This window comes from Homalodisca vitripennis, chromosome 4 (genome assembly GCF_021130785.1).
Source record: "Homalodisca vitripennis isolate AUS2020 chromosome 4, UT_GWSS_2.1, whole genome shotgun sequence".
Classification (NCBI taxonomy): domain Eukaryota; kingdom Metazoa; phylum Arthropoda; class Insecta; order Hemiptera; family Cicadellidae; genus Homalodisca; species Homalodisca vitripennis.
The window spans coordinates 150,495,146-150,512,067 of record NC_060210.1 but is presented as its reverse complement, the minus strand read 5'-3'; the positions used below and the strand labels follow the sequence as shown (position 1 = coordinate 150,512,067).

The window sequence follows — 16,922 nt, the reverse complement described above, 5'->3', positions numbered from 1 at the left end:
CATGTTAATTTGTACAACTTCCTGTCTCTGTAGGTCACTCTATCCATTGTTCCTGACCAGAGTCCAAAATACGAGAGACCAATGCTGAATTTGTGTGTGCTTTGTGCTGTAGGACTGCAACAATATTTCTTGAGGTGGTGCACTTCATGCTCGGTTAGGTGAATATTTTTTAAAGCGTATTAGAATACGTTTTCCTGGGAACAGGAAAAAACAAAAAAATACTGATCGATTCATAATGAATTTTATGTATATAAGTAGTACTTGGGAACATGTCATAATCAGGCACGGAGTAAAACTGCTGCAGTCAGCAGACGACACTGAAGGTAAGAACAGAATCCTCGCTGGAACACTGATCGCAGCGTCATCCCACGGTCAGACCTAGGAACTACCATCGGCGGAACGATTTCTGTTTACTGGCTAGTTCCAGATACTTTCAGGTGTCTTTAGACAACGATATGTGTACATTATGTATATGAAAGTTGACTGAAGGCAGTGGTATGCTTTTATTCATCGAAACGTTTAAAATACTTAAGAAATATTCAATATAAAAAACATGTATGTTTTCTTAATTAATTGTACTCGTTTAAAAATTTGACATCGTAATTAATGAATTTCAAAATACATTTTATGCCCCGAATTTATAATCTATATATTTTTTGTAAAAAGCTTTTATTTCCAGATATTTGTATTTGGCTTTTATTACAAAATTGGCCGAATGTTCCCAATGTTCATCAATATAATCCTCCCTGTCCATAAAATTTTATATTATACCCCAACAAGAATCATAAATATTTCTGTCAGTAAGTTCCTCTGTGCAATTTAAAATTATTAGAAGTTAGAATACACTCCTGCCCGCTTTGCGGCAAAGCAACTAACTGCCCCTGGGCCTGCTTCGACATTTTACGTTCCTATAATGGTTTTACTCATTTCAACTCACCAACCCTCCCCCACTTGTCAACGTCCGACATCTCAAACATCAACTTTCCGAAGCTGCCTAGAGGTGATATTAAAAGAGCTAGGTGACTACGTAAATGGCAATTGGTTCTCAGTCTAAATGTCACTTTTACACTCTATAAAAACTTGCTGAAATAGGTAACGACTAAACATTTTAAGCATTGTTTTTAGAACCAGATAACAAAATATGGACTATCGAACGTCTATAGTGTAATCATTTGAACAGTTCAAAACTATCCGTTTTTTTTTTTTTTACTAAAATGGTCTTTTTACATAGTAAATTTCAGTTCGTTTTTATTTCTCATTGGGAGAACCAAACATTTTTTTCCCAAAATTAAGGGTTATCCCTCCCCAATCATAATACTAATTCGAAGTTTTCAAATTGAAACCTATACCTTGCGATACTACTCTGAAACTCTTTTGTAATCGCCCCAGCCGATTAGGTACCGTGCTTACAAATCTGCTTTAGCATTTACAAAAGTTGTAAGCCCTTAATAATAGTATGATAAAAATAAAAAACTTTGTCAAACACAACAAACTGTGTTTTACATTTTAAAGTTATGTGGTTTATCCAAAGGTTTGTAATGTAAGAGGAATATTGCATGTTCAAGAAGCAAGATTTTTTTATTTTAGTGTACATTTTATTAACTTAAGTAACAAATAAGTAATACATACAAAACATATAAAAACAATAACACTAATAAACAAAAATGTAATAACATATTTATCTTCCATAACAACCATCAATTAGTTACATTTCAATAAAAGTACTATTCAAAAATAAATACTAAATTTTATATGGTTTATAAAAAAAACTCATTTGTGTAAGGGTAAATCTTGTCATAAAATAAATGCTTTAGTGTACAAAACGTTGGGCAGACCTGCATTCTACACATATGCATTTGCGCTAAAGAAAATATTTAATAATACAGCAACTTCGTAAAAATAATTTATGGATTTCATTCATGAATCTTTTAAGTTCTCCTTCTCTTAATTTATGTTAATTCTACAAGATTTTTAATACATATGCAATTAAAAATAAATAGATACAAATTTCATGCAACTAAGATATCATAAATGTGTCTAACTTTCACTAAATTAATTTAAACATATGAAGAGATACAAAGAATATCAATTTATTTTATTCTCAAAACTAACTGTAATAAATCAACTTATGTTTATGCATGTTTATTATAAAAATACTATCCTTATATCTTAAGACTAATTAAAGAGTGGGCTGAAAGTTTAAAATGGATAAACAAATAGTACACTTTATTAATAATTTCGAAATTGACCTATTGTGGGGTGAGAATGCAAGCGAGGAAAAGGCAAGCTTTAAATTCTTCAGTAAGGAAATATAACACTATTATATAATTCGCTTTGGTGTTAAAATCAGCTGATTGAACATAAAACTGTCAAAAACAATTACGGAACCACACTGATGTGTTTACAGAGTGCAAGATATGTTGACATAAGGAAAGAACTCTTTCATGGGGAAAGTAATGTTTGGGAGAAGGAAAACCAGCTTAGTTATGAGGTAAACTATGTCTTTTGTAGATCTGAGCTGTGCTGGAAAGTAGCCCTTTACCATACAGAGTGATGAAAAGATATACAAACTAATATGCTTTGTTCTCAACGAGCAGTTAGGCTCTGCAAGGTATATCAGCTAATCCTTTCTGACTGGTGTTGTCTCACGTATTTACATGTCTTTGATTTTGAGTCTAGTGATATAATTGGTGAAAAATTCTATAAATCCTCTAAGAGATATGGTGCAGTACAAATTTTTAAGCCACACGCTCGACGTCGCATAGAAGGCATTAGACGGCAGGACAACTCAGGTTACAGGAACACTCGACACATCGTCTGAAGCAAGGGCCGTCGTGGAAGAACCGGAGGTCTGAAACATCAAACATTCCCTCAGAACACCAACATCAACAATTTTACATAGAAATAAAACTACTTGTTAGAACAGTCAACTAAACACGTTATTGACGGAAAGGAATAAATAACGGCATTGTATATTTCAAATGATTATCGTATTAGTAATTCCTTGGGAGCTGTTACTTCTCAATAGGATTGTGATAAACAATGATCGAATTTATTAATTTGAAGGAATATAATGATGGTGAGGAATATAATTACTTACAAGGATCTTCCTTACGCTGCATGCACCAGATAGCGTAGCTGTTGACGTAGGTGACGCCGTCAGAGCCGCAGACCGGCGATCCACCATCATCCACCGGAGGCATCGACACACAGGGGTTGTCGGCCGGGCTGCACGGGCCCTCGTGTAGTAGGAACAGGTCTGCAGCATATTTACATCAAATAAATTCTTGTCGAGAAACTCGTGTAGTATAGTATATTTCGTAGATGGAAAAAGTGTTTCAAAATATTTTCTCTAAAAATACTCGATGACATTAACATACGTTAATTAGCGTTTTTTTTAGTTAATATAATAGCCTGCACGTATTTATGATACGTTACATGATAAAAATATAATATTTTTAAGGCATAAATTTGTTTTATATGAGTCAAAGGTGCAGAAAATTATAGATTCGTAGAACTGTACGTATAATTCTTTTGGATTCATTCGAGGTAAATCAAGAACAGTATTAAGGAAATGTCTAATGGTACTTTATGTTCAACAGCTAATTACTACTTTCCTAGTAGTATTCATAAACACTGTTAGGCTCAATTGACAACCTCCTACATTTAATGTTGTATCTAAATAGTGAAACTACTCCTACGAAATTACTAAAGATGGATGTGGCATGATCTGGATTATGCAACTCACGTTTGTCGTTGATCTTGGCACAGTCGAGATGGTGGATGGAGGTGTATGTGAGACCGTCACTGCCGCACACAGGGCCGGGACATTCCATCGCTCCTGAGTCAATGTCCACGGCTGCCTGACAAGCCTTGTGTTCCGGGCAGTCACACTCCCCCATGTACTTCTCCTCCACGTCTACAAGTACAAGTACACACATTGTAAGTAAACCCATCATACGTCTCAACAATTTATCCCAGCTATTCCTGATTCCCTTAAGGTGGCAATCTATTGTAAGTATTTTTTTTTTTTTTTTTTTTTTTTTTTTTTTTAAGAAAATTTTTGTCACGGCTCTTTTAAGATACCATTCATAATACCAGAAAACAGAACAATTTTCGCATAATTCTAAAAGGAATGGTAGGCATTTAAAGCATAATTTAGGGAACTATTGCAATTAAAGTCAAATATCAATAGTCGAAGACAACGATATAAACGTTTTACATTATGTACATATAAAGATGACTCGAGGGAGTTAAATGGTTTTTATAGAAAAATTTCAAATTACAAAATTTTTTAGCATTTCTTTAATTTAATTTAATTTGAAAAATTTATTTTTATATTCAGCTGTTACTATTTGGATATGATTTCAAAATTGCATAAACTTACCTATTTTAAATGCTTTTAGGAAATTTAAGTGAAAATATAACCAAAAATCGATTCTACCAGCCTCAAAAACTTTTTTTGACACTGTCAACCGCAGCAGAACTACTCACTGGGTCTGAAGCAAAGCATGATGTAGGGGTTGGCGTACGAGATGTCATCATTGCCGCAGACGGGGTTGTACTCGTAGAAGCTACGGGCCAACTCGCATATTTCTGCGCGTGTTTTCATCCTTTCCCTCACCTCTTCCACCGTACACCCTCCGTCATGCAGGACGTCCAGACCTGGCACATGAGAAATATCGTTATTACAATGTTCCTTTAGCCACACTTTCTCAGTTGGTAATGATTTAAGTTATAACGTTATTAGTGACACTGGAACCTTAGATAATTTCATACTTGTACACAATATTTTGGTATAAATAAAATATTCAGAATAAAATATAAAACCATAGAGAAATTAATAACTGAAGTTGGTGATATGTTAGTAATTTGATTTACATTGTTTGGAGAATAGTTTAATTAATAAATGAAAATATCACGACATAGCGACATTTCCTTAATTAGCTGATATTTTGTTAGCTATATTATTCTCATTAAGCCAGAATTAAATCGTCTTAAAACAAATGTGTATTAAATTAACCCCTTTTCAGCGTTTACAGTCTGGATAGTTAAGTCATAAAATATATGTGTAAATTAACAAATATTTGAAAACAGAATTAAGTACCAATAATGCTTATGATAGGTAAACTTGGAATTGGTATAACATAATATAAGACATTGCACAAACACACTGATACTAGAGATTGGCACTCGTTGATTAACACTCACACTGGCCAAATCTGCGCATGTCCGCGACGGCTGTGACGCTGGGGTAAGTTCGCCCGTTACTGGCACACACGGCGTCCTTCCAGAACCCCACGTCCACACCCAGACAGGAGCCGGTGGGGTTCATACACTCGCCCTCGTACTGCACCTCGATACCTGAAACTCGTTCATATCAAAAGAGGAATGTGCCAAATTACCTCGATCAGTAGAATTGTTTTACATATATAAAAATCGATGAGAATGTACAATAAACTAAAACCCTTTATGTATTACCAATAAATGAACTATACACAGATTAAGTAATAGAGACACATCAGCTCAGCTTGAAAATTACGTCAGCGTCGGCTGAATGAAATATCAATTACATTTTTAAGCAACTGTTATGAGATTTTCCTTCTGTAAGCAAAACACTAACTACGGAATTCTACCCTGAATGAAAGAGCTCAGTTCTCATTTTGATCGTAGAGTAATGAACATAAACATGTGAGTAGTAAACAAATTTACGCTATGTTCTACGGAATCATTACTGAAAAAGTTACAACTATTAGTTACAGTAATTATTCTCATTAACACTCCTAAAAATCAATCAATCCGTTGAAATAATAAATTACATTATTATATAATAATAATTACAATTGGATATCGATAGACCCGACAGAAACTTTACTGAACTGACTGTAAGTTTTTTCCAAGATTAGTGACTTTCTTTGAGTATAACTTTGCTGCCCTTTGGCCTTTTGATCCCAAAATGAAAAGAGCTCTTGTTTGGGCTAAGAATAACCTATTTACCAAGTTTCTATCGAGACTTACTTAACCTTACTTAGATGGGCAGACAAAAAACGGTGCGAAAATTGTACTATTGTTAAACTTGGCATGAATATGTCCTGCAAATAAATCAGTTATGGCAAAAATGGCATTATAAACAAATCTGTAGTTTCTATTATAGTTCTAAAAACATAAAACATCTTAAAAAAGTCCGACCTGTCAGATCCGTAGTAATTGAAAAATGTTATCTCACTCTTTTTAGAACTATAACAGAAACTAAAATTATGCCAAAAACTGTGGGAAAAAATTATTTTCAGAATATACAGTATACTATCCGAATTAATAGACAGTTTATACCCTACCACTAGAAGGAAATTTTAGGATTTTAGACTCCTACACCGAATTATAGTATTAACATTAACATTTATTTGCGTTTCATACTTATTACTTAAAGTTTTCAAATATTTAAATTTATTTCTAAGCAACAGTTTAGTTAAATTGACTAAAGTGCTTCAATTGATTGACACGTGCAATAATTTTCTATATATATAAACCATTCTTCGCTACTGTTGCAGAATATAACTCAATATGTTTACTATACCATTTCTATACTAATATAATGTTAACCACAAAAATCGGTTTAATTTGTTCTATTCCTTGTTAAAATATAGCATACGTATTATCTAAAGATGTATACAGATATAGAGTAATGAGTTGAGATGTAATCGCTTAACACACACTTATAGGAATGGAGCAGTGCGTGCTGACTACATACCCGAGCCCGAATTCTCGTTGTGAAGCACCAGAGCATCGATGTTCGCGTACGTGAGATTGTCCAGGCCGCAGACTGGCAGGTACACCGGTGACCAGGTTGGAGGGAGCGTTGTCTCCTCACATGGTCCCTTGCTCATCAACTTCACCTCTGTCACACAGCAAACAACATTAGTTCTGAATATTCTTACTACCAATATGTTCATATTGTACCCCAATAAGAGTTTAATGCGCTAAAATATACATATTGATAAAGAGATCTGAAGTGTACATAGCATTTATAAGTCTATTTTTCCTTTTATGTACGATTGTTACCACTTTTTTATTTCAATACATGTTTGTAAAAAATTATGAAAGAACTTAATGTACACATTAAGGAAAAATATCAAATAGTTATTACACCAAAAACAACAAAATTGTACTTAAGACTTATGTAGAGACATGAATGTAACAACTGTATTTTTTTTTTTTTTTTTTTTTTTTTTTTAGGACAAAAGGTTGAGAAATTTCTCATTGCACTCAGTCCTATAATAACCTTTGCGCTTGCTTTCAGAGTGACAAGATGGATAGGGTGGGATTAGGGGGACCAATGTGACATTGAAATAAGGGTAGGTCAACTCTGTACCAGTGTCTGCATTCAAATAAGGCACGTCCAGATTAGCAACTGCATTTAACATTTAGAGATCCCCACCAACACCAACAGCAACAGCCATCCATTGCAGTAGACTAGACCTATCAATTTACCCTTGCACCCCAATACCTCGACGTTTGCTATTAGTGATGTCCCGCTCTTGAACATCCGTGGGGTTACCCAGTTTTGTGACATCGGTTTTGTAGTAAACATTGTAGGTTCAAGTGAAAGGTATAAGTCAGTCTTTTATTGTAACAGTAGTAATGTATGCTCAAATGGACACTGTAATAAAACCAGTTTAGAGTAGTTACGAATGTTTTATTTACAAAGAAGATTGACAGAAATCCAAGTAGTTACATTACATGATGATTCTTGTATATATTCACCTGAAAAGTAACCAGGTACAGGTTGATAATGTTTGCAAACCCTGTATTGAATTGAGGGGTAAAGAAAACATTGTACTATATGTAATAAGGAAGGAAAGTCGGCCTTTTCTCTCATAGTATCGATGTGACAGGATTTCCTAGATATAAATACACTCTATGTTATATATTCGTATTAAACTAAAGAGAACATCTTTTCTTATGTGACTCTTCACAATGGTACAACTGTTCAGGTACTTATAGTGTTACTTTCCTTGAGACTTTTATCCCATTCCAATATTTTATGAGTGTATCTTCAATTGATATAGTGCCACATTTTATTGTAAATTACTACAACCTACTACTAACATATTTGTTTTCAATCAACTTTAAATAATGTATAGGGTAGCCTATTTACAAATTATTACACTGTTATATTTTCCTTAGTATGATGTTTCGTTTTTAACAAATTTTGAATTGCTGCAAAACTCGTTTATCTTTGAAAATATAAATTCTAAGGATCAGTGAATAGAACCCTGTAAATACACTCAAATGTTTTAACTATTCGTATTAAAAATTATAAGTTCCTAATAAATTATTTTGTAGGAGAGAGTATAAATTTATTTCAGACTAGTTGTTTCCCGCGGCTTCGCGCGCTTTTCGTAAGCTTTGCCCGTATAGAGCATTTCTGATCAAGTGAATTATATTTCCAATGGCGATGCAGAGTTTGTCCTGTTTCCACGATCAATAAAATCTATCAAAAGTGCATTTTTAAAGCCATTGTACACGTACACGTACTTTATTAAAAAAATTTGTTTAACACTCAAGCTTTTAGTTCAACCAGAAATTTATTTTAAAGACAAATATACATCTTAACTTAACGCCTTCAAATATTGTTTGGATATTTAATTTACGCAACTGTCTCGTAATATCAGTTTATAATGTGCAGGCGCTTTCAAAACTTTTATCTTTTGCAGCGCCGTGCATATTAACCTTCTCCCTGAAAATACTGTATATATATATATATATATATATAATATATATAATATTATACAAATATTAATATTTACAATTATAAGTTCCTAAATAAATTATTTTGGAGGAGAAAGTATAAATTTATTTCAGATTACCCGGTAAGTACTGTGCTCGCTTATAATCAACTGCACAACTCATCGGAAAAAATTCCAAATAACGACAAAAATACGATTGACATCAATGATAATTACTCATTACAGTTACCGAAGAGTAACGGATCTTTATTGAGAGTTACTGAATATAATATTTATTTCTACAGACTTGCCACTCGCTAAAATATTGTTACTTCACTGATTTAGGAAAATGAGAGAGGGGAAAATAGTGTTAGGAAGAATCATTTTATCAATCTCATCCAACGAAATGTTCTGCTATGTACGAGATCTGTGTAGTCCCTGCAGCTCTGATGGTCCCTTCAATCCGTTTTTTTCTTTTCTTGCCACCTCCTATCGAGATCCATGAGGAAGAATTAGGGCACTAATTTCAAAGTCATGTCCCCCCGGAAGAAGGGGAGGCCTACTCTGAACCAGTCTCTCCAGTCAAAGCAGGCAAGGGGTGGCACACTCTTGTTGAGGCTAGCAAGAACCTCTGATAGTTAGGGAACGAACCCCACCAAACTCCAACAGTCATCTCCCGCAGTAGACTAGACCTAACGAATTGCCCTTGCACCCTAGAATCTCGTCATTTGCTGTTAGTGATATGCCGCTCTTGGACATCCATAGGGATTCCCAGATTTAAGTGACACATCGGTTTTTGCAGTGCCCAGTGGTAGGTTCAACTGGAAGGTATAAACCAGCCAGAAGTGATCCCTGCTGGGTATCCTTCAATCCGTTACTTTGACAACAAATCTCTGTTGCTTATTGCGATTATGTAGACATTTACGTAGTTTATGTAATCAAAATTTTATAAATTGACAAATCTTATAAATATGTCGAGAAATTTTCATTCCTAGTTATAATATTATAGTTATAAGACAAAGTAAATCTTACAATCAAGTATAAGCTTTGATGGAATTATTTACACAAGAGATAAATCGTTTATATGGACGAGGTGATTTGAGGTCCGGTGGATTATTTCAGTTAATTCTGAGGTCCGACGCTAGAGCTGCACCACATAACTTTGATCTTTTTCGTTCAAATAATTACTACCTGAGCTACTTGAGCCTCTCATTCCAAGAGCTCACATTTTTCATACCTCAATTCATAGCATAGGATGAGTTATCTCTTAGGCATAAGAGATATCCCTGTGTAGTGATAAGTGCACTTACTATGTTCTGGTGCCCGCCAGTGGTTGAGACACGCCATGTGCACACAGTTGGCGTAGGTCTGACCGTCGCTGCAGCACACTGGGCCTCCGAACAGTGCAGGGTCTTCGTACACGGAGCAGTCCGCGTAGAATGTGGACAACTCCATCTCGTGAAGGTCCGAGGGTGTGGGGAGGTTAGCCACCACCGCCGTCACTGTCACTGTCACCCACACCGCTGTAACAATGTTAGGCGCTTAGTTACTGGTATTTCTAAATATTCCTTCTTCTTACTGATCATCCATTGTGTGGATAACACAAACTAAGCAACTAAACACTAACACAGAGCCTTTATTACACGATTGGTCAACACAAACAAATTAATATCAGTAACAATACAATAATTGCTTTCTCTAGAGTTATATAGAGTCAGCTTTGTATTTGATTCTAACAATACCAGTTGGCTTTAGAATGTATTTAATTAATTATTTGTCTAGCCTGAACAAAAGTAATTTATACAAATTTTACATATTAGACTTGTATAGCCTATAGGCCAAATGCAATTCGTCATGTGTACGTACGTGTGAGAACATGAAGAGTTACAGATAGAGTAAAGTCACACATAGAATCTCGAATCACCAATAGAGTGTTAATTTTCAATTAAAACATTTATCCTTCCGATATTAGAAGAAAAATGAATAAGTATCTCATTTCCGGGTACATTTCCTATTCTTCATGTATAAGCGATCATTTGACTTCACAGCTATGAACCATTCGTTATGTTAAACACCACAATTAACACTATTACTAATAAATTCTGTTATACACAACGTGGATCCACAAGCTAGTTTTATAAATCTATTTCATCAACAGTCATTACATTAAATTAGTTTTACTAGCTCATAATTAATTGATTAAGGGTTACAGCAGTCATATGGTTCTTAACTCGTCTTAACTGAAGGAACAAGGAAAACTAGGATTTACGACGAAGCCGAATTAATTTCAAAATTATGAGCACTTAAGGACTATTTCCTGGGAAATTTTGCATTAACTGCGTGGTGTTCCTTAAATGCACACATTATTCTATAAGTTACATTATTAAGCTGTTAAGGACCACAATAGTTAAACTTACCTAACAGTAGCAACATGTCTGTAGTGACAGGTAACTCGGAGTGGTTGGTGGCACCATTCTGTAGTCAAGGCTGAGTTGTTGACAGACCTCTGCACATACTGACATACAAACATACACAACCCCGTCAGCAACTATACCTTCCGGCTTCCGCCTGGACTGGGTGCCCGGCTGTCTCAGACAGGTAAGCACACGGCTGATACAAAAGTTGTGTTCAACCTACAAGAATTAAGTTTTGAGAAATTAAACACTTTTTTGTGAAGCCTAAACAAATATTAGTTCGAGCTAAAGTGCAATCGTTAAAATAGTTGGTGACTAATAAATTTATTGCTTTAACATTCAGTAAAGTCTGTAAATACTAACCCCGTTCTTCCCGATCTTTAGCGTGTACATTTAACTAAGAACTTGAATAATTTAAATTTTGAGCCGGCAATTTTAGACCAACAGCTAATTTGCTGTGTGCTCAATGCAACCTTCAGGACTCGTAGGAATGACTTGACTCGTAAACATAGATCTTGTACCGAAAACTTACTTTTTATAATGATGAAAAATAACTCTGTACTTTTGCATTTGCCTACTTCTTTTCCTTCGAGTCCTAATACGCACGAACGTTAATAAATGGCAGAGATGTATAACTTTATATTTGACTTTATATGAACTTTATTATTTATATTTGTGAATAACTTAATATTGCTAATATTGATATAGGAGTCTTCCATAAGCTAGTATGAAGTTGTCTATATGCCAATAGAACAATTATTTTTATCAAAATATTATTATTCATTAAAACCAAGTAATTCATCTGCACTCACAAGCCTTCTTTAGGAAATGGGAATAATTTCTAACAAGAATTATGGTAACTAATCCCACAACTTAAACGTACTTTTGAGTCAAATATAGTACATTTATCATATTATTCATATCAATCACTTTTTACGCATACCACTTTATTGAATTACAAAACTGAACAGCTGAGTGTTGTACTGCCTTAAGCATAAATCTATAGAAGTACTTTCAAACCGCGATAGAGCGCAGTAGTGACAAAAGCTAGTATATATTGCAGTTTTATTGAACTTTCAATGCCATTTACCAATTACCTTTTGAATTTCAAACGTTTGTAATTTTAAACAAATTAATTTTGTATTTGAAGATTATACTTATAACTAATTTTTGGTTTTTCACTATTATACCTTTATAATTATATTATGACTTGTTTAATATCACAATAGATGTTGCACCAAAAATAAACAACAACTTCTGGCATTTACGCTATTGTTTAGAAAGGATCTTTGATTTGATAGAGAATAGCAAGTTCAATAACATCTAAACTGAGTAGAATCTAAACTGCAAGAATTTAATTTTGATAATGCTGATTGCAATACGGAGATTACATTACCCAATTCGAATTACTTCATCAGAGAAAGGTATCCTGTACACTTTTACAATGATCTGAGTTATTCTAGTGATTAGTGCAAACATCAGAAGACACAAAAAGTCCAATTTCAAAACGCTTTGGTGTCAAATCATCCTCAAAGTCCGATCTCCATGTAGCTGAATTACCATGTAGCTGTAGCCTTTATTTACATTGTGAACGCTATGCCTTGATGACCTGTAACTTAACACTGTAACTGACCAATAGTGAACCGATTAAGTATCAGCATCATAACTTCCACTATCAATAAAATAAAACTGATTTATTCTTAAATAAACATATGGTCTATTATGCACAGAATTCAAAAATAATAAGATTACCTCATTAACAAGGGTGTAGCCAGTTAGGGTGTCTAAGGGATCCGGACCCCGCCCCCCAAACTTTCAATTTTTTAAAATTATTTTCTTAGTAAACTATTATTATTATTTAAATAGTTCAGTATTATTGAGAAGTACTGCTGAAAGATCGTTCTCAATCAAGAACTTTTTAAGGAACAAAATGGGGCGTTACTTTCTGTACACTTCGAGAAAGTAATAGTTGTCTGGACCCCTCTCCCCCAAACATTTATCCTGGCTACGTTCTTGCCCATTAAGACTGTACATCTGCGTTCGGTAAAAGAGATCTAAGTATTATTCATGAATAAAATATTATTACCATCCTCCTGTTATAAGCTTAACATATGCATATTGCATATTACAGTAACTAAATAAAACAATACGTTTTCATAACTAAAAGAATACGAGTCTGAATAATTATTGTTGCATACTTTTACAATAACATAATCTAAAGTTTGAATTTTTTCAAAAAAAACCCCAACGTGTCAATGGCTAAAAATTAATACATTTTATACATTTCAGAAGTATTTTTCCATGAAAACAATGGAAGGTGCATAATCCACTACTACACTCTAGCGGCAACGAAAATCTGTACTCTTTAGAGTTGGTGCAATCCTCAGAACAGAGCCCTTGATACAGTACGTGTATTTGTTCTTCCTACAAATGGTGATAATATTTTATAAAACTACTAGCTGTTTCCCGCGCGCTTCGCACGCTTTTCGTAAGTTTTGCCCGCGTATGAGCATTTCTGGTTGAAGTAAATTATATTTCCAACCCCGATGTAGATTTTACCTTGATGTCACGATCAAGAAAATATGTCAAAAATGTATTGTACATGCATAATGTATTTCATTACAAAGTGGTCTACCACTCAACCTTTAAGTTCAACCAAAAATTTAGTTTAGACCCAATTATACATCATAACTTAGCGCCTTCAAATAGTGTTTCACTATTGTAAATAAATACGTATCTATCTCGTAATTGCAGGTTATAATGTGCAGGCGCTTAGAAAACTTTTCTTACATTTATATTTACCATGTTCATTGTTCAATGGAAGGTGCATAATCCACTACTACGCTCTAGCGGCAACTGCCTGTACTCCTTAGAGTTAGTGCAATACGCAGAACAGAGCCCTTGATACAGGACGTGTAATTTGTTCTTCCTACAAATGAGTGATAATATTTTATAAAACTATTATTGTCATATTTATTCTCTTCTTGCTTCTTATCCTATACGTCAAGCATTCGAATTGATTTACCTATTAAAATACTGCGATGACTGGAGAGTTTTTAAAGATCATTCGTTCATGTTCTCGACATATCTTACCGTTTAAAGCTGATGTCCTTTCAAAATTTCGGATGGAAAACGTGGCATCTGTGAATATATTTGGCCGTTATGAATAAAGAAGAGGATTGCACTATATAACCTTCTTAGGAGATGGAAATTCTATGTCATTTTGATAGTGTGTACTAAAAAAAAACTGTATGGAAATAAAAAAAACTTTATTACGTCGGACACATTAAAAAAAAGGATGGTCAACTACTAAGAAACCATAGGGGAGACATAGGCAAAGCATTGCATGGAAAAAGAAGATATAGATTAAAAAATAGATCAGCTACAAGAAAGAATACTATGAAAAGCTCATTAGGTAAAATACATATGATTCGTAAGGTTTGAGAAAAGTTGTTTGGGCCACATGTTGATATCACGGTTCTACGGACGATCAACCCTACATCTACTTTGTCCCGATCTACCAAATACATGGTATAAGTATAAAATTGCTGAACCTGAAGGAAATCTTGAAGCTTTCAAACACAAAACTTCACTACCTCAATGCGTAAGTGTTTACATTGAAAATCCCAGAATGTAAATGATTCTTTCAATAATGATGTGGGTCTAGGATTATACCAATATAGTAGATAAATACAATTATAAAAAATAACTACAAAGATATAGAGGTTTAAAAATTAATTTTGTCATAGTTTTAACCATAAGGATAAAATACGATTCAGTTTACTCTTTAAACAAACAGATTGACTGTGCACAGATTTTAACCCTGAAGGTTGAAAGGTTTCTGAAAAAGATGTACCAACACGTTAAATTGAAAGGCATCCCCATCCAGCTTTAAAATATTAGGCAAGGTAGCCGTTTTTGTAAGTTTTCTTTACTTATCCTTAATTGTTCTATAATGTCTTATTATTCTACTTCTTTTAAATATCGCATAAACTATTTTGTAGAGGTCACATAAAACGTCAAGAGCGGATCTAGTCTATTTACGCCAGTACTGCATTGACGGTGGTTGTGATGAAAAGACACAGTTGTAGCTGTTATGTTTTACGAGATGAGGTCTAAATGCTTTAATTTCACGTTGCCTTCTCTGATGTTCTAAGCCGTTTGACAGTATTTATACAACTGCAATATGCAATGTCAAACATTTTGGCACGGATACGATGGCAAGTTGGTTTCAAGAATGTGTTACCATTCCCTATTACATGCTCAACAGTCGTTATAGCGATGTCCCTTTCCAAGTGGGTCGAGGATTATTTGGCTCGAAATGCTTTTACTCATGACATGGAGAACACCTAGCTGTGCAAAAAGTACCTACGGAATAGATGGTGAGCTGGAACACTTAGTATAACGAACGTATTAAATTAACTAAGAGACCGTCCAAGCCTTATACCTTAATTGCATGAGTGCCAATCAACTGCCTTCCATTAAGAATACGTACTTTAAGGAAGAGCCGGAATTTAGGCATAGTTCCTACCGGCCGTATTGCATCGGAAGAGAACTTGTGTACGTTTATGCTACAGAACGGTTGCGACACGATGAGTATCCGATGCTGACTGGACAACAGATGAAGTTCAATCATAACCCCGATATGATCTGCAAATGATTTTGTAATTTTCTTTTTGACTCGAATCACAGCATTGATGCTATAAACACCAAAGTTCCATCGTGTAAATCACAAATTGTTCGTTTATAATGCAGAATGAGCCTCGGCTGCGTAGGGTTCTCCGAGGCAGAGGTATGAACTGTTCAAAAGAACAACGTAAACAACCACTGTATGAGCTCATAAACCAAATGACGTGGAAAGCTCAAAGTTGTTAATGTTCTCTCGTTTGTTACCCACTCCAGCCTTTTATCTTCAATTATTTAAAATGTTTCAAATTAATTTAAAGATTATTTTATATTCTAATAGATACAACGTATCTTGAAATCGCTTGGAAAACTAATTGTGGGTTTCCTATTACACCACTAATAATAGGAACTAAACTGGGAGCAGACGAATCCATAGCTACTGGTAACCACGCACGATCTTCCAGTAGTCTGTATGTATGGGATACACTTAAACTAAGTACATATATTCCAGCAAAGAATACATCAACGCTATTAATTATAAAAATAATTCCTTCAACATCGTAATGGCAAAATATAAAATATTCTACTCTCTGATTTCAGGATTTCTTCTTTGTCGAAAGAAGTTCATGGGATCTATACATAACAGCGATGTACACATGAGGAGCACCCAATCTTCTGGGATAATTCAATATACTCGTAACTTAGAAGAGATAAATGTGCATTATTTCCTTCCATCCAACCCTGATATTAGGCCGCAACTCCCTGAAATAGATCCGATCAGTTCAGCGGTACAAATCCGCACTTTATGGTTTAGCGTTAGCAAACCTATCATTCGAGGGGCTGGAGGATTTTTCTTATTTCTATCTTTCTATCCGCACGACATCTCGAGAACAAACCTAGCTATAGACTTTTGATTTGAGATTCGAGTCCATGTCACTCTATGGAATGTTCTGAGCATTAGCGAATATTATATTGATCTTATGGGTACCATGGTGGCAACGATAAACTATATAAGTTTTAAACAAATTTGATACAATCGTATGAGATTTTATCATATACCACATTAACATATATAGCCAAACTACCCTAACACACACAACATAATCTTTTGGTGACTAGGTGTGTAGGCTATAATTTTATTATTTAAACACTGCTT

At 34.4% G+C, this 16,922-nt stretch overlaps 1 protein-coding gene across 1 annotated transcript; it reads right to left on the bottom strand.

The window, feature by feature from the left end:
* Window positions 1-1,564: 1,564 nt before the first annotated feature.
* LOC124361228 (serine protease inhibitor dipetalogastin-like) lies at window positions 1,565-11,159 on the bottom strand. Its single transcript, XM_046815271.1, has 8 exons — window positions 11,144-11,159; window positions 10,037-10,249; window positions 6,749-6,895; window positions 5,212-5,364; window positions 4,495-4,665; window positions 3,749-3,919; window positions 3,101-3,259; window positions 1,565-2,851 (listed from the first exon to the last, which is right to left on the bottom strand). The coding sequence occupies exons 1-8, from the start codon at window positions 11,157-11,159 to the stop codon at window positions 2,772-2,774; spliced, it is 1,110 nt and encodes a 369-aa protein (XP_046671227.1). The 3' UTR covers window positions 1,565-2,771.
* Window positions 11,160-16,922: the final 5,763 nt, after the last annotated feature.

Bases quoted from the DNA above. Each gene is read 5' to 3' on its own strand.
- LOC124361228 (XM_046815271.1), bottom strand. The intron at 5,365-6,748 runs GTATGTAGTCAG...AACGAGTTTCAG, and splicing joins CAACGAGAATTCGGGCTCGG to GTATCGAGGTGCAGTACGAG. The intron at 4,666-5,211 runs GTGAGTGTTAAT...CTCATGTGCCAG, and splicing joins CATGCGCAGATTTGGCCAGT to GTCTGGACGTCCTGCATGAC.